Source organism: Cydia amplana, chromosome 8 (genome assembly GCF_948474715.1).
Source record: "Cydia amplana chromosome 8, ilCydAmpl1.1, whole genome shotgun sequence".
Lineage (NCBI taxonomy): Eukaryota > Metazoa > Arthropoda > Insecta > Lepidoptera > Tortricidae > Cydia > Cydia amplana.
The window spans coordinates 8,448,898-8,474,507 of NC_086076.1; the positions used below are offsets into that span (position 1 = coordinate 8,448,898).

The 25,610-nt window shown below is 37.8% G+C and overlaps 2 protein-coding genes across 6 annotated transcripts in view; both read left to right on the plus strand.

The window, feature by feature from the left end:
• The window catches only part of LOC134650198 (four and a half LIM domains protein 2-like), a 219,234-nt gene that overhangs the window by 170,896 nt on the left and 22,728 nt on the right, over positions 1–25,610 (plus strand). For 4 of the 5 annotated variants that reach the window (XM_063505130.1, XM_063505129.1, XM_063505128.1 and 1 more), the window contains 2 exons: positions 18,393–18,593; positions 24,777–24,951. In XM_063505130.1, coding sequence (XP_063361200.1) covers positions 18,393–18,593; positions 24,777–24,951 — 376 coding nt within the window. Of the gene's footprint in view, positions 1–17,369; positions 17,785–18,392; positions 18,594–24,776; positions 24,952–25,610 lie in introns of those variants that run through there. The other variant, XM_063505131.1, reaches the window with a different exon arrangement.
• LOC134650234 (uncharacterized) lies at positions 2,394–3,856 on the plus strand. Its single transcript, XM_063505182.1, has 2 exons — positions 2,394–3,179; positions 3,352–3,856. The coding sequence occupies exons 1-2, from the start codon at positions 2,515–2,517 to the stop codon at positions 3,779–3,781; spliced, it is 1,095 nt and encodes a 364-aa protein (XP_063361252.1). The 5' UTR covers positions 2,394–2,514; the 3' UTR covers positions 3,782–3,856.

Sequence of the window (25,610 nt, forward strand, 5' to 3'; positions counted from 1 at the left end):
TAGTTACTTTTTCAAATCAAATTGTATCGGAGTCCGATCAGACTAAGTTTTTAGGTATATGCGTGGATGATACTTTATCTTGGAATGAGCATATTAATAAAGTATGTAGCAAAGTAAACTCGTTTGCATATGCCTTATGGAGGTTGACAAAAATTAGCAGTAAAGAGACTGCAATACAGGCGTATCACGGCTATGTTTGCTCTGTACTCAGGTATGGTATTCTTCTTTGGGGAAATTCTAGTTACGCAAACAAAGCGCTGTTAGCACAGAAACAGTGCATCAGAGCTATTTGTGATGTAGATATATTGACCTCATGCAGACCTCTATTTAGAAATATGAAACTTCTGACTATGCCAAGCATGTATTTATATGAAATTTGTTTATTTGTTAGAGTGCATCCTGAACTTTTTACTACGTATAGGGACATTTGTCACTTTAATACAAGATACCCTAATCGTCTCGTCATACCTGCTAAAAAGACAGTATTATATGGAAAGAGCGCTTATTGTATGGCAATAAAAATTTATAACTGTCTCCAAGATGATCTGAAAGAATTACCACTTAGTCTTTTTAAGCGTAAACTTAAGAGTTGGTTGATACAGGAATGTTTTTATTCAATTGATGAATTTTTTGACTACATATTTCAAATATGACTAAATAGGTACTGACAATTGGAATTAGATTAAGTATGACATTTATATTTAGCGACATGTATAATACTAGATTTATTAGCATTATTAATAAATGTAGCATAGCTCGTATTTGTGTTTTTGCATGCCAGTTGCTGGTGAAGTATGCATGTGCTTCTTAGTTACTAAGTCCATCTTTTGTACCATATTTTATGCAAAATAAAGATATTTGATATTTGATATTTGATTTGAAAGCTCGTATCTCGTAATGTCATTATCATCTTGTTTCTTAATGTTTACAGTACATTGCTGCTCGGTACATGTGGAAAAAATTAATCACGGGGTCATAATTAAGTGTAACTTAAATAAACATCTTAATTAATGATAAGACGGGTAAATTCTATATCTGGTTTAATTTATTGCCCGTATTTGACTTACACACTGTATATTGGTGTAGGTAGATTTCATTAGGTCATTATAATCGACCAAGCATTAGCGAAGGTCTCGTTTCAGCTTGGGCAAGATTGCTTTCGTTTCGTCTGGATGTTCTTTCTCAACCGATTCTCGTGATTCAGGTTTTGTGTTTTTTTTTTTTCAATATGGCAGAGCCATACATTTATTTTAGTTTTCAGTTATGCTCGCGAAGTCTACAGCTCACAGAGCCTCTAACAATAAGTTACTTATTTTGTTTTACATTTTGTGGATACATACCGTTTTGTGACCAATCAAATACGAATCACATCTATAAACAGACCGTTTACGACGTCGTAATATGGAACTATTAAGGAAATATCCGGGGCGAGGTCGGTCGATACCATCTCGCTCGATTTGAAATCTGAAAATCGTGACACTTGTATAATGATCATCATTTACTAACACCGCAATAAACCATCTTAAATCATATTAACTACATCAATGGTTGAAATAAATTATCTCATTGTAGTATCATAATATCGGTTTTCTGCTTTGCAGTTTGTAGCTTAAATAATAATAGCACAAAATGTATAAATAAGTAACGTATTTTATTTCACATTGAGTTGAGACTTGTGGATATCGCACGCAACACTCGCTTACGATTCGATATATTCTATAGGGAATTTATTATATTACTCATAAGTAAAACAATATTAAAGATAAAGATTTGTTAAAGATTTCGATAATTTAAGTCATTTATTTGGATAGCCATAAAAGTTTATCGTAGTTTTGTTATTCGTGACAACATGTTGAGGATATTCATCCTGATTTCTGGTTTAAGTTAAATTCCTGGGAAAGAAACGAACGATAATAGTGAAACGTACAGAGAATTAGTCACGATTTGGGCACTACACATTAAGGTTTAGGTTAATTCTCTTTTAATGGCTAAACACATTTACGGAAATCTTACCCATTTGAACAAAACATTGGACTGTACCTACTCCATAGGAATAATATAATACAAAAGTGGCTCTTCAAAATCCAATTCGAATAAATTAGACTCTAATGCGGATTAACAAATAGATGATTAGAATAAATAGCTTTCACAAGAGTAAGGCTATTAAATTGTTCTGTTGATGTCATTCTGCATTAAAATATAGCTCTTAAACAACCCACTTTTAATGATGCTGTAGTAAATAATACATTCGATCAAAGATAAATCAGCGTTATTGTCGGCGTAAACGGAGCCAGCCTTGCTAGCTACAGACTTAGTGCTCGAGCTTGGCTCAGCCAAACCCTATTCTAAAATTGGATACAATTCTTTGGCAACTAATATCATTTTAATTTCAGTTGTTCAAATCTTGTCCCGGCGTTATATCGCTGCATCCATCCTGCTCCCTGTCACCTTTAACTTCAAAGAAACCCGCCCCGTCCCGTCCTTAAAATACCGAGTATAAGTGAGTGAGTGAATATGGGGCTAGTGCTGTCCGCCATCATCTCGTACGCCGGCGTTCTCGAGGCCATCGAGTGCCTGCGGCACATCCTGGCCGGCGTGCTGCCCGATACCGATCCCGAATTCCAGGACCTCGTAGACTACTACACCGGCCTGCTCCACAAAACGGCCAACACCGCCAACAGCAGCGACTGGACGACGCGATGCGGACAGGGCTACCTCTGTCTCACACAAGATGATAACGGAAAATTAATGCGAGCTGCCGTCAAGTACTACGACGGACAGCCCGATTCCACAGCCATACTTTTCTCAACGAAAATTTCTAGCTTCGGCCAGGAGTCTGTCGAAAGCAACAGCTCCCACGCCAACGGCGACTACAGGACTGAAAGGTATACACCGACGCGAACGAAAACTATCATTACTAACGCGTCAGAGTCTTTCAGTGTGGGAAACAGAAACAGATCACCAGCGTCTTGTGAAAATATTTCAGATCCAAATCATTTTTTGGGAAATTCTTCCGGGCGTGACGAACGCTCCACAGAGAGATCAGAGGCCAAAGAGAAACTCACTTGGCATTACCGCCCTAAGAGCCCCACCCCACAAAACCTGCCCGATATACAATTCCATTCTTCAGTCGACGAGGAGATCAGAAGCAACGAGGCCTACATCGAAGATTTTTTAAGGTTAATATTTATTGTTTGGACAGAGCACGTATCTTCCGTAGTGTCGCTTACACCCCGATCCGCCGTCACCTAGCCGCCATCCATCGCCATACCACGCACGAGTAGCAAGCTAAATCCGTTCATGGCTCCACCTGTACAATAAACCAACTCATATATTGTAAATTTGTTTAAGATCACTTGACGGAATAAAGCTCCGACCGTTGCAACGAAGCGACCCGAGTGGCAGGCGTAGAAGTTTCAAAAAGCGTCACTCTTCGTCGTCGACCTCGTCGCGCGATTCGCGTGCGTCGCGCGAGGAGGAACTAAAGATGTTCACGTCACTCGAGGAAGCTGAGTTCGAACGCATGACACTGGAGCGCGAGCAAGGCTCCCCTAATCTAGGTTCTCATTCCAGAAGTCGCTCGAGGGAGAACTCGAGGGAGGATCGATCTACCCAAGTAAACAGCACGGTAGACAGCGTGCTGGCCGAGGACGAGCCGCTGCTCAAACCGAAGCTGAAAGACCTGCCCAAACTCGGCTCCTTCGAAGAGAAAGAGGAGAAAGAAACAGAGGTAAACGAGGAAGAGGCGGAGATAGACGATTTCTGGGGGTCCGGGGATTAGAGGTCTGAAACGCCGCACGCTGTAACGAGCTTCGATAAGCATGACTGAATTTGGAAATTAAACTTTATGATTCCCCTTGTGTGTTTGTTTCTATTTACCAATGTTATTTGAGTCGCACCAAAATAAGACATGACGGCAAATCAATACGTTCATGTGTAAAAAGATATAATTAATACAAAGAAATTCGTACTCCCCGAGTAATAGTACTACAATAATGCCGCTAAAGTTATTTTGGCTCGTCATGTTTAACATAAGAACCCTTTTGAACAGGACCCAAATTGTAAGCATTAATGTTTGGCTTCGTAGTTCCTAGATACACTGATTTGTAGAAGTTTTCACGTGAACTTTGTTGTTGGTTGGTATCATAACCGTCGAGTGCCGAAAATAGTCTGCGAAGGGAGGACCTCGACCCAGATGCGTCTGCGGACGGTGGCCGGCAGACGCAGCGTGGACGCTTGCCTTTATTTAATGTCACTTGTTGAACATTGGACAGAAACCAGTTTCAGAGTGGCACTCAGAATTTGGCGCCAGTCCTGATAGATGTCGTGAGGAGTGGTTTGTTGAGCGAATAACATAAACATAGCCGTTACAAAACAATGTGTATAAGTATAAACTATTTTCTAGATAGTTACGTTATTTCAAGGTTTGCAACTATATTACATAATATGAAATGTATCTTAAAAATTAAAAATTCACATTTCCTTAAACTGACCTGGCTTGAAGCCATTTCCTTATTAATGAATTTTCTGGCTCATTATCGTCTGGAGCGACTTATCAATCACCAGGTGGCCAGTGTTTTTCACCGATTTCGTATTAAAAAAACTCATATAAGCATACCTAATTATTATTGTGGAGTAGTAGGCACCAATTATAATTAGGATCCAACGCAAAAATTACAAAGAATGATACTGATTACCAAAGGAGACTAAAACCGTAGCGAATCAAATAGAAACCCCGCAATTTAGCTTCACAAGTTGTTGGCCGCACAGTTGTAATGGCTAACGATGCTCTTTCATCGGGGGTTATTTGACTTCTTTAATGCATCAAGATCAAGTGAAACAAGGATTGCCGCAGGGCCTTTGAAATGTGAAAGGTTTATCAACTTAGCAGTCTATGAATATGTTGCATGTTTGTAGAAGTCATTATTTAAAAAAATAGGAAGCCGATAAATATCTAGGTAAATATGTGTAGTATTTCACAATTTGATAAAAAAATCTTGCCTTGTCTTTCACCCAAACAATATCTACAGGCGATTAGCAACAAAAGGTACTTAAAGCTAGTTTTAAACATTGAAAATCGTAAAGTACAGCAGAATTCTAGACTCCAGAATTCCAAAATACTTTATAGATTCTACAAATGGTCAGCATTAGCACTATAAATTCAACTGTCGGATTAGAAAAATGCGCTGCGATCTCCGTTGGCAACAAACAGATCCAACGGAACAAACAGCACACAGAGAAACAACAATTTCTGTTTGGTGGGTTGCGGTGGCGTTAAAGCTATTGTTGGTTAAACAATAATGTTACAGCAACAGAACCGCAGGGTATCATTTACAGGAGCCGTAATAAATGCGATATAATTACGCAGGCGAGAGCGCATTTGCAAAAATAGGTACATATTTTTTTAAAGCACTGTTAATAAAAATTCTTTAGCAACAGATATGGACATGTCTCTATATAATAAACCACGCCATGGTCTGGGGAAGTATGGTTGTTAGTAAAAAATACAAAACAGTTACTAGATACTATTCTGTTTAAGTATAACCACTCACTACTACTCGCTACTTAGAACCACTCATTTATATGATATAAAACTACATATGTCACGTCAAGCCGAAAATCTACAATCTATAATTGTGTGGCGTAAATGATACGTCCTGATATTGTACTCCTATTTTTTTAAGTAGGTATGTAGGTACATATATTCGGAAAGCGTTGATTGAAAGGTGTTGCTAACGTTAACATGACACTTCCACCTCTCACGTAAGAACTATAAATCAGAGCATACTCCCCTTTCATTTCTATTTCCACCGGGGAAACGGTAAAGTAAAATTAGCTTTGTGTGTTGCCGAGCCAAACTAAATAGATGAGGTAATTTTGGACGAGTGGCAAAATTGGGAACTAGCTCTACACAGCTCCTAACATTTTCCCAGTTGTATGCTGAAAGATCTTGGGTTCCGCTCGGGTTCTTAAGCCCAAGATATGTCGTACGCTCTAGTTTTTTAAAAGGTGCCATCAGACCTAACCCAAAGGGTTAGGTTTCCCTTAGGCTCATTGCAATTGGTACTGGTTTCCTCACGATATTTTTCTTCATACAAAATATACAAAATTAAATTCCGTAGCATACTGAGAATAACCCATTGTTACGACCCAAAAATCGACATACGGTTTGAATATCACATAAATACGTAGGTACTTGGTTCCCATATATTAGCTCAATAAGACCTATTACGCCTACGGATACGGATACGATACGTACACGTAAACGAGTAAATTTTGATCCAAATTAGAATACAAAATACCTTGAATTAGTAAGTTTTGTAAGAACGAAGAGAGCTGGAATAAGTATTAGCTAATTAAAACAAAATGCGTCTCAAGAGACAAAAGGTATATATTTCTTGCAAGAAATTGAAAGGTTTCGAAAAATAACTAAATTATACTGTGGAATGCCCTATGTTTAAAATATAGTTTATAGTTCACCAATGTGAAATGTGCTCTTCAAACTGAGTGATGTAAATGTAGAGAGGATATATATGTCGACTGTTTTATAGATAACAATGAGATGCTTTGCACACGAGCCGTCTAGCTTTTATTAGGATTCGGCGACCGTGACTCCACCCGCGAATGTAAACAAGCCAGATTACGCTTTGCTAATCAAGTAATCACGCGCAAGGCGTTGCGTTAGTAGATGGATGTACCTGTATCGAGTTTGTTTGTTCTCTAGGGAGGAACAAATTATGAAGGCTGCCATTTGCAAAACTGTAACAGCCAGCCAGCCAAATACGTTAAGCTATAACTATCTAATGAGTAACGAGTAGGTTGGAGCGGAATGCGCTTTTTTAGGGTTCCGTACCCAAAGGGTAAAAACGGGACCCTATTACTAAGACTCCGCTGTCCGTCCGTCCGTCCGTCCGTCCGTCCGTCCGTCCGTCCGTCCGTCCGTCCGTCCGTCCGTCCGTCCGTCCGTCCGTCCGTCCGTCTGTCACCAGGTTGTATCTCACGAACCGTGATAGCTAGACAGTTGAAATTTTCACAGATGATGTATTTCTGTTGCCGCTATAACAACAAATACTAAAACCAGAATAAAATAAAGATTTAAGTGGGGCTCCCATACAACAAACGTGATTTTTGACCGAAGTTAAGCAACGTCGGGCGGGGTCAGTACTTGGATGGGTGACCGTTTTTTTGCTTGTTTTGCTCTATTTTTTGTTGATGGTGCGGAACCCTCCGTGCGCGAGTCCGACTCGCACTTGGCCGGTTTTTTTTCATATTAAGCTCAATGTTCCATCTGTGCCATGTCGATATAAATAATCGCTCTACCCTACCTCCACCGCACCGTCAACCTTCAAGTAAAACGGATATGATAATTATAATTTCGTTTTAACCCTTTACTTCATGTAAAGTATCAAAAATAATACCTATTTTAGCAGTATGAGCCCGCCCACCCTGACAGTTTACATGATATGATTGCTCCATCAATTTATCTACCTTTTGTATTTTCCTAAAGATCATGAGAATACAAAATCATTTCAATGTTCTCTTACCATCATCGCCGGAAATTCCCCAAAGAAAACACGAACGACATTTTGAAGAACAAAGATTTTATCTGAGCAACGGAAATTCGTCAGCGGAAAAATAAAAAGATCACAGAGGAAAAGTGGTTGGACAATTTCATGTAACCGCGACACTTACGCCCGTTTTCATTCAACCACAAAAATCGTTCTCGCACCTACACGCTATATTTTTTTTTTCTCATTGTCAAAATTCATTGATGTTTTAGAAGTGACACGTTTATTAGCCTGAATTTATGGTTAACTATGTTAGGGCAATACAGGTGTTCGAGTTTTTTAAATGTTCTTACTTAACTACTAATGTGTAATACTTACATATTTGCATGTTTGTATTACTTGATGATGAAAATTTAAGTCTTAATTTCTTAGAATATACAATTATATATTTTTCTAAATAGGTACCTAGATATGTTATCTTATATCAGCGGTCGGCAACCCGCGGCCCGTGAACCTGTCACTTGCGGCCCGCGAGCCTCCCTGGCTATTTTGTATTTGTATGTAATATTGACAAACGGCAATGTCTAGTCTAGTCATAAATAGGTATTAACAAAGTGCGGCCCGCGTCAAATTCGTTCACTACTATGTGGCCCTTGGCTGCTAAAAGGTTGCCGACCGCTGTCTTATAACAATGTAACGACGTTTTATAGTTATAGCTGGTCAACCAAATCTTGTCAGTAAAAAAAGGCGCGAAATTCAAATTTTCTATGAGACGATATCCCTTGGCGCCTACATTTTTCAAATTTGCCGCCTTTTTCTACTGTCAAGATCTGCCCTAGTAGCACGGTCGCATTTTTATCATTTATCACCATGCCTGTCACGTTCTAACAAGTATGTAAGTGCGAAAGTGACGGGCTTAGTGATAGTGGATAAAAAATGGAACCGTGCTGAGCCCGCTGGTTGACCAAGTATACCTAAGTATTTATCTATCAGTCTCGTCGTCTAATAGTACCGACACCACAACTTTATTGAGCTTACTGTCACTACTGTGGGAGCAGGAGTTAGCTGAATGACGTAGAGATGTCCCATAATAATTATTTATATATACAGTAGCATGAAGTAGTCCAGTCGAGTAAGCTGATCAAAATTTTTTCCTTCGGTAGGGCTAACTTAACCATTCTTTAAATGTACCTTCAGCAGGATTTCTGGTACCAAATTATATGGGGGCTCTGTTTTATCTGGATAAAGTACCCTAATCACCACTAAGCGCCACTTGCACCATCACACTAAACCAGGGTAAACCGTTAATCAAGTGTCAAATTGTACTGGTAACCATGGTAACTCCAGGTATAACCGGTTAACTCCGAGCTAGTGAGATGGTGCAAGTGGCCCTAAGTAATTCAAATATTTTACATGCAAGGATTGCAGGGACCTGCAGTCATCATTCGACAGATTTAGACGTTACCGTTATTTCTCCTGACGAGCGAGTATCAATATTGATTACTATGTCAAATCGACACAGTCAAAATTTAATAGGGATGATGACACATGTTGAATTTTATAACAAAATCTAGTAAAATAGACCGCAAATGAGCAAGTTATTCCTTAGAGCGTTCACCGATTTCACGAAATAACACTCGATAGATGGCGTTGGCGCTCGGTACGCGAGCGCCGGCAAAGTTAAGCGCGTTTCAACGCAGGCGAGAATAATATTGATACTTTTCAATTTAATTGCAAAGTAACATTATTTTTAGCGTTATATTGGCACTCTTTATTTTATTTTATAAGCATGGTAGTAGTCAATAGAGTGTATGTGTTGGGATAATATATAACCAGAGGCGAATAAATAATAACAATATTTACCTCTGGCATGGAATTATTGTGACAATCACTCTTCTTATGAATAAGGTGTATTCGGGTATTTCCGAATGAACAAATAGTGGCGGATAATTCCGAAAGCTGACTCTTACTACAACGGAATATGAGTAATTTTACAATTATTTTCGGAATTACCCGAATAAACCTTACTACTAATATTCGTCATTGTAGTAGTGTTGTATTTTCAAACTTCTTTAGCGGCGCTGTGCACTTTTTGAGGTGGGGAAAAAATTTTAAACTCGCGACAGATCACGTGACCGTAAGACGGACACGTGACCTGATCAAAAAACTGTTACAATGTTATTGAGTTTTTCTTTATTGATTTAAATGCCATCTAGTGAGTTTCCCTCTAACCGGTATTAATATAACTCGAGTACCAACAGTGATGTGCTTAGGGGTTTCAAGTAATGCGACGAAATAACGCTAGATGGCATTAACATCAATTATACATAGTGCTGCAGACATTTTGCACTAGTCATTGAGTTTTCACTTCTGCCGGCACTCCCGGAGTGCAACCCGAAGTTTTTTTTTTTACAAACCATGACAAACCATGAGTTTTGTTTACATTTTTGCTGCCCACAAATTGTCGTCTTTTTGTACTATTTCTGTTTTTAGGGGAAAGTCGGGGCCCGTCCATACTGCAAATAAACATGTTTCTTTATTTGTGATATGCAACTGGCCCTATCTGTTAAAACCAGTCATTGTTTTTATTTAAAACCATGATACCGTTGACTACATTCCACATTTTTTTTTGTTTGATGGCCTCGTCGGGGTCAATACCGAAATCCGATTATTTATATTATGCCATCTTCACTCCACTCCATTAAGATACCCTGGACAGAGGGCCTACCGCGAACCACGTTCGACGTGTTACCTCCCTGTCACACTTACGTACGAATTTACAAGTGCGACAGAGAGGCAACACGTCGAACGTGGTTCGCGGTAGGCGCTCAGGCCTATGGAACTCTCCGCGCGAGCACGGATTTATACCTACGAATCTCTTCCCGTTCACGGTAGAAAATCAAGCTAGTTGGTCGCCGGCGCTCGAATATGCCAAAATGTATGCGAAATAAATGTCTTCTTCACGAACAAATAACACATGTTGTAGTGTGGAATTGTGGATGGATGCAGAAACAAAAAAAACTAATTAAAAAATCCGTGTTTGCTCTACCGATTGATAGGAAAAGTAACTATTAGACGTTCTCAATATAAGTACTTATACCAATTTTTTTTACGATAGTCGCAAGCTACGTAGTACGCCGTTTTATAAACCGCGTAGTGTTTACGCGGTTTATAAAACGGCGTAAACACTACGGTTACTGTAGGGAGATATGACCTTTTAAAATATTTCGCAGTCACTCATCATAATAAATAATAAAATAAGGAAAAACCCTAACTTAAGACAAAAGATAAATAAAGAGAATAATAAAATAAGTTTATAAGTAATTAATAATGATAAAAGGAATATTATAATTATTAATTACTTATTGCAACTTATCTTGCTCATAGTTATTTTACAATTAATAAAACTTATATTTGTACCTTAGGTAAGTAGGTAGGTATCTTTCATACATTCTATAGTTTAGGTAAGTAGGTAGGTACTTATTTGTAAAATAATTTCTAAGCGTCGGCAACCCTAGCTTTGTGCCGGTGCGCGCGGTGCGGGGAGCGGTGCGTTGAAGGTCATTCCATTGTATTTTTGTGTAGGTATTAAAACGGTAGGCATTTGAGTTTTCTTTGAGAGATAAGTATCTGTTCGTAAGAACTATAATATAGCCCTGTGCCCTGGACCTCATCTAGATCGATGGTACTCGTCAGGGCAAAGCTATTGAGCCCAAACACGATATAGTTATGATGAGTAGATAAGGAGTTCTGGTGACCAACTCCTGACTCCATTATGAGAACCTGGACCTCATCTAGATAGATGGTGCTCGTCAAGGCAAATCGAATGCGCCCAAACACGATGGAGTTATGATAAGTAGATTAGGAGTTCTGGTGACCAACTCCTGACTCCATCATGAGACCCTGGACCTCATCTAGATAGATGGTGCTCGTCAGGACAAATCTAATAATCCTAAATACGATGGAGTTATGATGAGTAGATTAGGAGTTCTGGTGACCGACTCCTGACTCCATCATGAGACCCTGGACGTCCTCAAGATATATAGTGCTCGTCAGGGCAAATCTAATGAGCCCAAACACGATGGAGTGATAATATGTAGATTAGGAGTTCTGGTGACCAACTCCTGACTCCATCATGAGAACCTGGACCTCATCTAGAACGAAGGTGCTCGTCGAGGCAAATCTATTGAGCCCAAACACGATGGAGTTATGATGAGTAGATTAGGAGTTCGGTGACCAACTCCTGACTCCATCATGAGAACCTGGACATTATCCAGGTCGTCCGGGTATAATAATAATGCAAAACCTAACCAGTATTCAAGTAACACTGAAAACCTATCACCTAGCGAGTCTGTTGTTGAAATTAAATATGGTGTAAAAAATGTACTTATTTGTATCAAGATTTTCTAGTCGCTGTATACAGCACTTCTCGGAACTCTCTGGCTGTTTACGAACGCACCATAGTCACCGAACGCCTGACGATCGAGCACAGGTCCGTCCCCTAAGCCGCCTCGGCGGAGAATGAGCGCGCGGCGTCGGTGCAGCGTGATTTATACGTGTTTTAAAATAATATAAATTTACGGCAAGGTAGGTCCTATAGTTATGATTATTTTTTTATGGGTTAACGTATAGTTATAGTTTGCTATAATATTATTTTTAGGGCAAAATAATAGTACAATTTGCGATAAAAAAATATAATGTAACCCTGTTTTCACCCAAAAAATGAAGAAAGTTCGGAAGGTTAAATATCCATTTTTTTAATGAATCTTTGATTTTCAATAGTCTTAGCCGCTCGTAAAAGATATGGTGAATTGAATTGTAATCATTTCTGTATCAAATGATTCTTGTTTACTGCAAAATTGAGAACCGAAACGACAGTTCTCACTGCAAATTTTGAAAAAGCCTCCCAAGAAAACTCATTTATTTTAGGTTTAAAAAGAGAAAATGTCAACTTGAACGGTCTTACTTGCTAGTTTAAGAAATGATTATTTAAGTACGTTATCAGTTTTTGAATGAATACTAATAGTTACGTCGTAATCTTGAATGAAAAAGGTAACAGATTGCAAAAAACGCTCGCTTGTAGGACTAAGGACTCTTAAAAAAATATATGGAAATAATACAAAAATACAGCACCTGAAAGTTTCGAAATTAAAGTTTTTTTTAACTTTCAAAAACGAAATACGTAAGGATACCATTCGATTCCTCACATTTTACCCAAAAACAGATTGTAAAGCAACTATATACATAAACGCAATATTTCACGGACAAAAATGCAATTTTCTTGTTTTGTTTATACTTCAAAATGCGCTCTCACTGACCTTGACGTCACGTTCACATAGCATTTTGTTCGGAGCGTTTCACGAGGGAAGTACGACTGTCGGAGTTTGACTATCATTTCTGACTTTTGTATTGCTTTAATGCAATGGGTCCCATATAGACATTTGATCCTAAACACAAACCTGATTGATTGAATACCATAAATGAAAATTTGTCATCTAGCCTATTGGTACTTACTATCAGTAGGACAGTGGTCGTAAAACATTGGCGGAAGGAAGGGCATGTTAAGATTTAGATAAACTATACAATATAAACTGGCACCGTGTTCTCTCGCAGCTCTCGCTCGCTTCCGACATCGACGCAGCCTTCAGCGGTCGATGTCTCGATGAGCCGGCAAGGTCTCGGCCATCGCAAACTATTTTTACTTTCTAGTAAGTAAACATTTGTGGGGTGCTCCACGACATATTGAAACAATTATTTTTACAGAATTGGGGTGCACAGTTTTGCTTAAAACTATAATGCATTTTGTACCCTGATACGAAGTTTGTAATTTATTACCTACATACATACATATACAAAAAGCTCATTTCGCGCTACTCTAATAATATATGTTATATATGTATAACAGTGATACAGATACAGGTTTCCGGATCTGAACTATTATTGAGCTAACTCAGTGTCATAAAATAACCATAAAGTCAAAAGTATGTGATTTCCGCTCCCCGGCTCCCAGAAACACTTACCTATTATGTATTGTGTAATTGTATGATATTAGTAAATACATGATATACAATAGATTACAGCACATTTCAATGTATCATTCACATACATGAAATATGAATATGAAATATATTAGTTATATCAGCGTCAGCTGACGATTTCAATTGTCCTTTATACCAGTGGTTTCTTGGATTTTCTATTTTAAAAGAGGATCCTAACCTACGTGTTTCATTATAATGAGGAAAACTTGCCAAGATGTTAAACCGTCGATTACAATGTATCTTAGTAACTCGGGTCATTAGAATAACGATCTTATTCTAAACGATTATAGTTTGTTTCACGGGACCTCTCCAAAAACTTATACGTATTATCGAAAGTTATATTAACTAAACGTTTTATGCCCATTAGTTCGTCCCTCATATAAAGTTTTAAGATGGGAGGAGACTCAGAACACTCATATTATTTTGTATCGAAAAACTTGTAGCAATTCGTTATCGATGTCATGTCAAGTTGCACGTCTTTATAACATGAACAATTTCTTTCTGTCGAAATACAATAGTATCAGGGTTGTATGCCCTGTGGTCCGTGGTGCAACGCCAAGGAGGCAGTAACACCTAATATACAGCTTACCACCAGTTTGGCACTGACATAAACACGAGCGAGATGTAAGTATAGAAAGTAAATTACGTAGACATTAGCTTATAGGTATTTCAGTGTTGACACTGTCAGTGACTCGCGGTACGGGTACTAAACTAAATTTAAAACGTCAAGAAAAAGAAGAGGACGTTAAGGAAGAGAAGATACAAATGATTTTCCTTGTTGTTTTCTTTATGGAGCTCGATCTCACAAGCATTAGGTATTCATATAAGAGTAATACCTACTGTAAAAGACAAACGAACTTCTGTATCGCTTCGCCCCGCACCGCGCGCAAACAGCCCGCCTGTTGAGGACTTTCATTCATCTGCGCCTACACGCGGGAATTGTAAGGGACCACCTGGTCAGACTCAACTTGATATATACTTATTTGCGCTGCTTTGCACTTTTGCATCTATTACGTAACCGTTTCCGTCTGACAACCTCAAATATATAGTTTTTTTGGATGAAAATTTATTACTTCTGTACTTTACCGATTTTTTTATCTGACTATTATATTTGTATAACTCTAAACTTTGTCATCGAAAAGTAAAACAGATTTATCAAATATTTTAGAATTAGACTGCTCGAAATATCAACCAAGGCGTTGGGTTGTTGCGAATGAATGGAAACAAATTGCCCTTTGCGAAATTTCCCCTTCAAACCAGAGGGAACCAGAGGGAGGGGTTTTATTAGAGAATAACGTGAAAAAAAATGATGTCATCCCTCTTACCAGGGGCAGAAAGTAACACTCCAATTGCAAAGATGGCGTTCACCCTCATTTAATATTTTCGTGTTATATTTAGGTAAGTATGCATTCTTGGGAAACTAAAAACCATTTGCTACTACATAAATACAAAATTACCAGTGCTGCGTTCAACGAGTAGTTTAAAACGTAAAACGACTTTAAGTACCCATTCTTGAACGAGTAGGAGTCATATGACTCGTATCAATCCAATAACCAACACAACCTATATGCAATATGATCCTGGCCTTTGATCAAATATTTAGTAATGAAAACCCGTGTTTAACTATTTCTTACTTTTCACAGCGATGCATCAAAAATTTCTTCAATAAACAAAACTGAAGTTACAAATTTGACATCGTAACACGTTGTTCCAAAGTAATCGATCGTAAATACTGAACCGATTGTTATAGTATGACTTTTACATGGCAACAGAAACTATGAAACTTTACAACTCATTTGGAAGCGGAGCGGCACAGAACTTTTAATAGTGCATCACCGACCTTGCATAAACCAGTAATTGTTAACCAATAATAGGGCGGCGGCGTGAGTTTCTTGTAACACTCATGTCGAGTGACCCAAATATTAGAATACAGTTTCGAGTGCTCTGACGCGCAAATATCATTAACTGACACCGATACCGATTTAACTAAGCCAAAGCTTGAGACTAAAATAATGCATAATGGTTTCCCTTCGGCCGTGTACGTAACCGACCTTTCGTAACTGGTAACGAAGGAAGAAAAAATTATCTTTGTACGATACTGGTTTCGAATAAAGATTATTTTTTCTTCGTACGTAACCATAGTTACGAGAGAAGAAATTTTCTATTTGAAATTACGAAAAAAGACTATCTATTCCTCATACGTAACTGAGTCAAAATGTTTTAATCATCATTGAGCGTAGGTAACATACTGATATGAAACCTCTTCAAACTCCTTACTGTTATAGACTAGACTAACTGTTATATCCATGAATGAGTTTCAAAAGAAGACTCTATATTCTGTATCCTCCTTGTGACCAGTTAGAACTTATTGACGGGATGACGAATAGGAACAGATTTTCAGTGTGACCAATAGCTACAAAATTAGTATGTGACTTAATAGAACTAAATTTACTTGTGACGGGTTGAAACAAATATTATTGCTTTCTGCAGTATGACCGGTTAGAACAAAATTTTGGTGTGACGAGTTGATCCTAAATCGGGAATACGATACTAAATTATGCCCTTAAATTAAACGGATCATTACATTATGCGCCAAGCAATTATTTTAATTCATTATACAGTTGCTAGTGTACTAGGTGCACCAAATTATAATTAAATGATAATATAGATCTATTAAGCCTTTCTTTGTAATTAACTAGCTTTTTCCCGCGGCTTCGCCGGCGTACTAAGACTACTAAAAAATGAGGTTTTCCCCAAACAAACTTTGAACCTCCATTTTACCCCCTTATGGGGTGAATTTTGAAACATCCTTTCTTAGTGCACCCCTAGACCTTATAAGGAACCTACGTGCCAAATTTGGAATCTCTAGAACTAGCGGTTTGGGCTGTGCGTTCATATGTCAGTCAGTCAGTCAGTTTCTTCTTTTAGGTATATATTTATATTGAAAATCGGCGATGGAATAATTAATGGTACAATCAGCATCAAAATAGTAGTCTACAAGTATAACTTTAAACTAAAGGTAAGGAAATGAAAAAAATTACATGTGTTATAATATGTACCTAATTAAAACGTAAAATTTCTAAGCAATGCCCCACACACATATTAAATGGTGTTATACATACAAAAGAGCTAGTTAAGTCTAATCTTCAACTCAGGAATATATCGATTAAGACGGTTTACAAAATTAGACATTTTACAACCAAGACCTGATGAAATTAAGTTGGTTTTGCTCACATAGTCGTTATGTAATCTAGTCCTTACTTAGTCTAGGCGAAGGATCGTATTAAGAAAATTAATTCTTACTATGTAACTGGTTACGAACCACCTTCGAAAGATGGTGACTGATTACGTACGAGAAAAAAATGATCTTTATTCGAAACCAGTATCGTACAAAGATCATTTTTTCTTCCTTCGTTACCAGTTACGAAAGGTCGGTTACGTACACGGCCGAAGGGAATGGTTTCCTATAATAATTTGGTCCAATTTTCTCATATTAATTTCAATGTTCTATGCAAATATGAAAGCACACTCGAAAGGATATCAAGCTTGGTCATTAAATAGGGGTAAGTGGTAAGTTAGCTTAACTAAGTTCAGTAAGTATTTATGTACATAGTTATATTCTGAATCGGCTTATGTTTTTTGTTAATTATAATTACTGTCACCGGATCAAACAACGATTGACTGTATCGTATTGGTACCTACGTCAAAAAAGATCCGAAATGCATCTAGGCGACAAGTAGCCTTGCCAAATCATGAGAGAATGCTATAAATGGAAATATTTGGCACCAAACACAAAAGCAATTATCTTCCAAATTGGGGAAGCCTAGCGCCGGATCGCTGTCAAGCCCAAGTCCTGGTGGACGGGCTACTCCGGGAAACACGCGATTCTCGGGTCGCCTCGCTCGGGAGCCGCCCGCGCACCTGCCCTCTCCGTCACTCTTCCAAATTTAAATCCCAAACTCCCCCCACCGACGACGCTAAACATTCTGGAATAATTCCCGCTATCCTATACCGGTGCTCGCCATTCGAATTCGGGTCGCGACCGCGTCGTATCGCTTTTTGAAATCAGGCAGACCGACTGCTGCCATGGCCGACGTTGACGTTCAAGTCCAGTACACCACCACCGAGAGGAAGACCAGGAAGGTCAAGAAATCCTCGAAGCGTAGGGAATCTAAGGATGGCGAGGTCACAGTCACAGAGATTGAACAGACCACCACCAGCAACGCCGCCGACGATGGGTATGTGTGCGGTGGCCAAACTCCCTTGACCCTCAGTGATGCGACAGTGTCTGTGCAGCCAAGTGTCGATTACCGTGTTCGACCTTTAGTGACATGTACATGATGATGTTTACATTCGTAGGTTCGCTATTGGCCACCCTCACATACCCGACCTAATCTAAGGTATTTATAGGCATATTACAGTTTTATACTAGTCCATAAACAATGAAGCTGAGAAACAACACAAATATGAAATATGATATGTTAAAGCTGAAGAGTTTTAGATATCTAGAATGTGTTTCTAAATAGGTATATTATAGGATAAGTATTAACCATCTTACAAAATGTAAAATCTTCATATAGGTCAAAGTCACGAACCTAGTATTAAGTACTTAATCCCTTTTAGCCTAAGTTAAGCATCTTGGCAATCTTGAGTAAGGTAATGATTTTTCGCCAAAACTTCTATAAATAAAACAAATCGTTATAAACCTGTTTTCCTATATATGATACAATTGGCAATAAACTGTATAATAATCATACCGAATCAGTTTCAAACGTAATTAATAACGAAGCGATTGCCTTTGATATCGAATTTCCTCAATTTTTATATGAATTTTCCTTGTCCACAGCTAATTTTCAGTGGCGAATACACCAAGGCGATGAACAAGGACTGGCACAGCGGGCACTTCTGCTGCTGGCAGTGCGACGAGTCGCTGACCGGCCAGCGCTACGTGCTGCGCGATGAGCACCCCTACTGCATCAAGTGCTACGAGAGCGTCTTCGCCAACGGGTGCGAGGAGTGCAACAAGACCATCGGCATCGACTCCAAGGTAACCACAACTTCCACTTCGACTGATTGCGACATGACTACATACACCTGAACATTCGTGAGTTGAGATCTACTTGACAGCTAGGAGTTTGACTCGAAGCAAGCGTAGGGAGCTGGCTTAGGACTTTAACTAACTCCTCCCAACTTTGGATGAACGTTGGCTATATGTCATCAGCTTTTCTTTCACTGGCAAAAAGTTTACAATGGTTAAAAAATCACATATAAGAAAGATATACATACAGGAAAAACCTGCTGACAAGTGTAATAGTGGGATAGATATATAATAGATACTGTAAGTTTATTAATTAAATATTATGTCAGTCTGAAAATCACGCTGTCAAAGTTGGCTCGTTATACCGAGACCCATGTGTTGATAGTTTGCAAATAATTGGCCAAGCCGAAAGGCAAGGCTTTAAGTTGATAAATTGCCATCCAGGCGTGCGCAATAATAGAGGCTCATTATTCATTCAATTGTCTAGCCGAATATTATTATTGCCTATACTAATGCAATTGTTCCAATATGGTGTTTAAATTATTCTTATTATGGAAAACAACCAATATTGAATATTGGTAAAGTGATAGTAGAAAGCGCAGTGTATCCTTTGTATTGAAATAAGAGTCCCCTGCATTCTGAGCTTTGTTACGGCCGATCAAATTTAGTTATGTCACTCCAGCCGGCCCAGATTCCTCGGGCGTACCTCTGCACACGGCCCCAGCGCCCGTGCCAAGCCAACGTGGGCACGCCACGCCAAACACTACACATTTATCTCTACCGCCGACGAATGACTTTTCCTGTCAGTAAAACAGCTGCAACTCGTCGCTGTTTACTGAATTAACACAATCCATAAGATAATGAATAAACATTCCACGCGACCACTTTCCCTTTTGGGACCGACAGAGGCCAACCTGGCCAGCTCATTATGGACTATTAAGCTGCTCAGCAAAATTGACCTTTAAAAGATTGATTGCAGATAGGTTTTATTGTAGATATTAGTCCCAGTCGTTTCTCAGTTCATGTTCAAATGGCTGAAGCTGAATTGGCTGTTGTTTACAATGAAACGTAAGACCGTGTAATCCTAGCATAAGCTGCTGTAGCAGCAACAGCTACAAATATCGCAGAAATAGAAGCTAGATTCTTGTTTACGAACAGCAAAATAAATCATGGAAATATTATTACTATTATTAGAATTATTTTGCAGTTTTGTTTTGACTTAAACAAATTGGCGAGCGGTGCGAACAAACGCCTGCTGATTCTATTTCCGAGCTGGATACAGTTTTAATGTGCCGACCTTGAGCTATCGTCGGATCTGTCAGCAATTCTTTCGAGATTTATACAAGACTCCCCGCTAAGTATTTCGTAATCGGTAAAAATAAACTTTCATATTTTATTGACATTACGACACGCAAGTTTAGGACGCGCGCTGAGAGCCGAGCAGGAATAGATCTGGAATGGGGGGCGCTTTATTTTGAAACCTGAACAGTGAAGCATTCGTCAACCGCTGCGTGATTTATTTGAATTCTTCTGGTGTTCATATTAACTGTTTAAATATGAAATACAGTGTCGTTGAATGTTTCGCATGGTATTACATTAAACTCATTATTTGGCCAGTGAACTTTATATTGATGTATCTAATAAAATTTGATAGTTATGAATGTTTGTCTTGAAACGTTGTGAATCACAGACTGGAAATAACTCGAGATTGTAGTTATGACGTCTGAGCTCCTGCTCGTATCGATTTGCGTCTGATATAAGACGCCAAATTAATGTACGCTGCAGATTATGAATGATTGAAACAGGAAATCGAGGGATAACTAATCTAAGTGTTGAACCGTAAACAAAACCTACATACAGAGTCAGTATTCGTAATGGGTCTGTGAGAAAACTCTTGCCACTAATTGGCAAAAATAAATTTGACTGTCTTAATATTGTGTTGAAAGTATATGTAGGTAAACAAAAATTATTGCTTTTATCATCCATTGGCTGTGCAAATTAACCACAGCATTTTTTCTGAAGACTTACCACCGAATCTTCGGTTACTTGGTTGTTGTAGTTAATAATGAGAGTGTGTTTGTCTTATTTTCACACAACAGAGTAGATAGATTTGATACTTTGGATTAAAAAAAAATCAAATTCAAGTATTTAGCAATCACAACAAATTAAGACATTAAATTGGACGTCGTTTCAATGATTTATATCCCTTTAATTATTAATTACTGTAAGGCAAGCCATATACAGTATTGCGAACGGTTCTCAATCAAAGTGAAGCCCAATAATTATCGCCCACTAGTATTATTAGGAATATTAGGATTCACAAGAGTTCCGTGCTAGAATTGAAAAACCGATAGTAATATATGAAACTCACATAATATATATCACTGAGCTCTCGTGATCGCGCTGGGTAGCTACTTAGAGATAAATGTATTATTTATGTCTTGTATAAAAGCGATCGTACTAACTAGTCAGGTCAAAGATTAGATTAAATGATTTATTTCATGAAAGACAATTAGATAATAAGTTTGCATTGATGTCAATATTAAAAGTATTTCCATCATGATCGACAAAATAAAAAAATGAAAACAATAAGGATTTTTTTTATCTACTTATTTAAAAGAAGCCTTTATCAAAAAGACAGGTCGGCTCCGTTGGGTTCTATAACAAAGAATTTCAACGAGCGTTACCTACTAAACAAAAACATCAAAAAACTGTACACAAATTTCGCACTTTTGACAGGGGTTCCGCCAATATAGACTGGAAAACCCCAATATCCGTTACTGCAGCCATACTCAAAGATGTGTTCCGCGGAACCCAGGGTTCCGCGACACCCCTGCAGGGGTTCCGCAAGAATTTAGAATTATGCTTATTTAATAAAAAAATACAGTTCTAAAAACTATTGTTTTATTCAATTCAATTTATTTATTTTAAAAGACAACAATAGCCCATAATGGTTAGTAACAATTAAGATTAAAAACTAAGTGTTAGTGGAACAAAAACAGAAAGCGATTTAAAACATAAACAGGCACCAATAACAACCTATCACCTAGTAGCGGTTATGACACACTCAAAATGCCGCATTATAGGTGAGTCGTATCGGCCCGCTACAGTAGTCAGGATGGGGTTGGAGCTGGCACGCACTCTATTATCTTTATTGTAGGGTTCCATCAAGTATTTCGCTTTCCAAAAGGGTTCTGTCAAAAAAAAGATTGAGAACCGCTGCGTTACTGTATGTATAATCCCTACCTTGAAATAGTTGCGCCCTCTTGTAAGGATAATAAGGATTGAAATGAAAAATGAAAATGATTTATTTAGGCATCAAAAATGCAGCTTATTACATAGTGGAAGGGTATTACATTTTTAGGAGTAAGTATTCTATTGTTAGACAGCCTAGGAATAGTGTCCTGAGCCCTAAACTAGGTAAACCTGTCTTATAGGGATCAGGGAATAAACCACCGCTACTTCTAGCAATGCAGGTTGGTTGTGAAGTATAAACATGTTAAAAATATTATACCTAAGGTTCAGATCGCTTACATATGTACTATACGTACCTATACAATGCAACATTTATGGCAACAATTTTTATAGTTTAATAAGGATGATAGAAATATGACATTGCACTTAAACCAGTATCAACTATATACCTACTCATCTGTTTATACATTTATATTCACTATTACTATAATTTATTATACCTACTGCTAAGATAATTACGTAAGTGTGTTGTGTATGTGTGTGTTGTGTGTGTGCTTGTATGATGAACTATTCCATGATATATATTACCTTTAAACGAGCAACTCTTGTATATTTATTTATTATTATCTATATATATTTCGGGGATCTCGGGAACGGCTCTAACGATTTCGATGAAATTTGCTATATTGGGGTTTTCGGGGGCGAAAAATCGATCTAGCTAGGTTTTTCATCGATAAGATCAACTTTTAATCTTACTTTTAGTTCAATAAGGAAGAGTTCCTTATCTACATGCTTAACTTATGCAATTACTATAGTCAATCACCTAACAATTTCAAGGAGTTTTTCAGTTTCAGCATAGTTTAGGGTCAATAACCAATTGCGGATGTTTTTTATCAAGTAGTATTTATAATTATTATGGATGTCTAAGCGTTCGTTGGCTTTGTTATAAAGAAATGGTGCAAGGAAGTTAAATTGACGACGGTAAAAAGCTGTGTTGTGTGCAACTGAGTCGAACACTTTATGTTTTCTACGTCCACCTAGGCGACGTGCGCTTTGATTAGAGACGTATTTGTGCTGTCTTAGACATACTCGTTCAATATAAAGTTGACGGACTGATAGGACCCGAACTATGGAGTAAAGAGATCTGGTGCAGAATCTAATTGGCTTAAAGTACATAACTTTTAGGATCGCTCTTTGTACACGTTCTAATGGAAGCAAGTGTGATTTGGATTGTCAGCACAATTATTCGAATCAAAATGCTTCTTATGCAAATGTTGCTACAATTATGCATTATTTTGTTTTGTTACAATTTAATCAAAATCTTATTGCTATTTCTGGCACAATTACATAATACGATCTCAATCGAATACCAATGAAAAAACCAAAAAAGAAAGGTATTATAATGATAAACACCCTAAAAACAGTAAAGCATAACAATTCTACGTAATAAAGTTACTCACATTCGCCATTTATTTTTTGAATCACAATTATAACTCTATTAAAATAAAATTGTAACAAACTCCTATTTAAAATTAGACTACGAGTAGGTATTTAGTCTACATTTCATAATTATTTATAAAGATGCTCTGAATACGTACAACAAATTCTACTTACCCTTGACCAGACACACTGACATGATACTAAATTAACAAATACTTAGGTTAGAACCAAAATAACCTAAGTATTTGTTAATTTAGTATCATGTCAGTTTGAGATGTTTTGTACATGTTAATTACACTTTGTCTGTCAATGAGTTGCCTACTCCTCCAATTTCAGTTCGCTAAACATCGTTCTAATAATCACTACACCTAAAAAAAAACAAAGTCCCCCGCCGCGTCAGTCTGTTTGTGTGTTTGTTAGTTCGCGATAAACTCAAAAACTACTGAACGGATTTTCATGCGGATTCACCTATTGATAGAGTGATTCTTGTGGGACGTTTGTGTATAATTTGTTTATTCGTGCGAAACCGGAGCGGGTCGCTAATCACGGATAAAGAAAACTCATTTCGAGAAACAAGTTTTATAATGTCATCTTCCATTCAATTCGTTATATGTGATTTTATTTTGGGTGTTTTAGTCGTGGGTATTAATTAAAATGATGTCATAAAGGTTATTTTAAGAATTTCTACATAGACATAGTACCTATATATCTTTGACAAATGAAATGATGGTATTATTACACAAATATGATGTAGATGTTATGTTGTCAATATTGAGGATGAGGTACTAATACCTCATCCTCATCATAATTCTAAAATTATGTTAAACAAATTGCTGTTACATTCAATGATATTCTATTAAATTAGTCCCATCTAATGATAAATGACATACACGAATAGTCCATTAGAGAATTTCCATAATTATGATGAGGCTGGTGATAACGTAGGTTTATTATTTCGCAAACTTAATTTTTAATAACATGAAACACGTTACGCCATTGTGAAACAAATACCAGCCAATCTTAATTATGGAAATTCTAATTATGAGACGATGAAAGGTTTATACGTCATAAAATATATAGCATAGCATACTTATATATAGCATAGATCCTATCTTAATCTACTTCTATAGTTACTTTATTCATAAGAAAGTGTGTTGCGTTTAATTGGCCAACCAATCGTGCTAATAAAAAGCTGAACATGTCCATTTTTTATGTCGCGATAGCGCTTAGCGTTAATAAAATAGAACAGTATAGCTGTAAGCGCTGTAACAATGGATAGTTACTAGCAAATTGGGCAGACTTACAAGCGAGCCGATTAAGTGCTTGACAGAGCTCTTTGTAACCTCTCTGAATTCCCTTCCTATTTGATTTGTGCGTGACCGTGCGCCACCCTGGTTGTTATGGGACTCATTACTCATTAGACATGTGACATGATCTGTCAAAAAGTATGAACTTTTTGCCCTTATTTTCCGCACAAGTGCGTGGTATTCGTTTACTTCCCCGACCAAGCACTTCGCAAATAAAATAGCAAATAGTCAATGCCGTTAATATTTCCAGGACCTGTCGTACAAGGACAAGCACTGGCATGAGGCGTGCTTCCTGTGCGCCAAGTGTCGCGTGTCGCTGGTGGACAAGCAGTTCGGCTCGAAGCTCGACAAGATCTACTGCGGCAACTGCTATGACGCGCAGTTCGCCAGCCGCTGCGATGGCTGTGGCGAAGTGTTCCGCGCCGGTAAGTACTTCCTAATAAGAGATCTATTCGACATGTTTCATTTACATTGATTATAGGGCCTTTAAAAAAGTGGTGCTGGTGATAACACCAGTAGCCAGTAGAGATAAAAATGTGATGATTTAGACACCTAGCTTAAATTGTTGAATGCCACTTAATGTCTATTAACTGTATCGAAGTGCCGTTATATTTATTATTATGTTAAATATTTTCATTGGTATTAATGGATGGTTGTATTCGTAGACTACGTAAACCTATTTAAAACGGGAAATAATGTTTTTATGTTGCTTGTAAATTAATGATTTCGTTCCATTAATGTCCATTGAATTTAAAATAAATATTTTTGTACGTATTTCTGTTTTAAAACATAAAATCTTTCTCAAAAGCCCATCGTTCAAATATTTATTTTTGTTTTAAATATCTTTTTCTTTTGATTTATTATCTCCGTAGGGTATCTAGCCATATTTCAGTGACATGTCAACGTCCTTATCTCTCTGACACAATGCCTATTTTAGAATGACCCGTTCAATACAAGCTGCCGGGTGTGTATATTCCTTATAAAGGCGTCTCTCCAGCCAGTAGCTCAACAAGGAGGCGTTAAGGCCACGATTCAAAGAAAACAACCAATGCCAATGCCATAACCTCGACCGTTTTACTTTTAA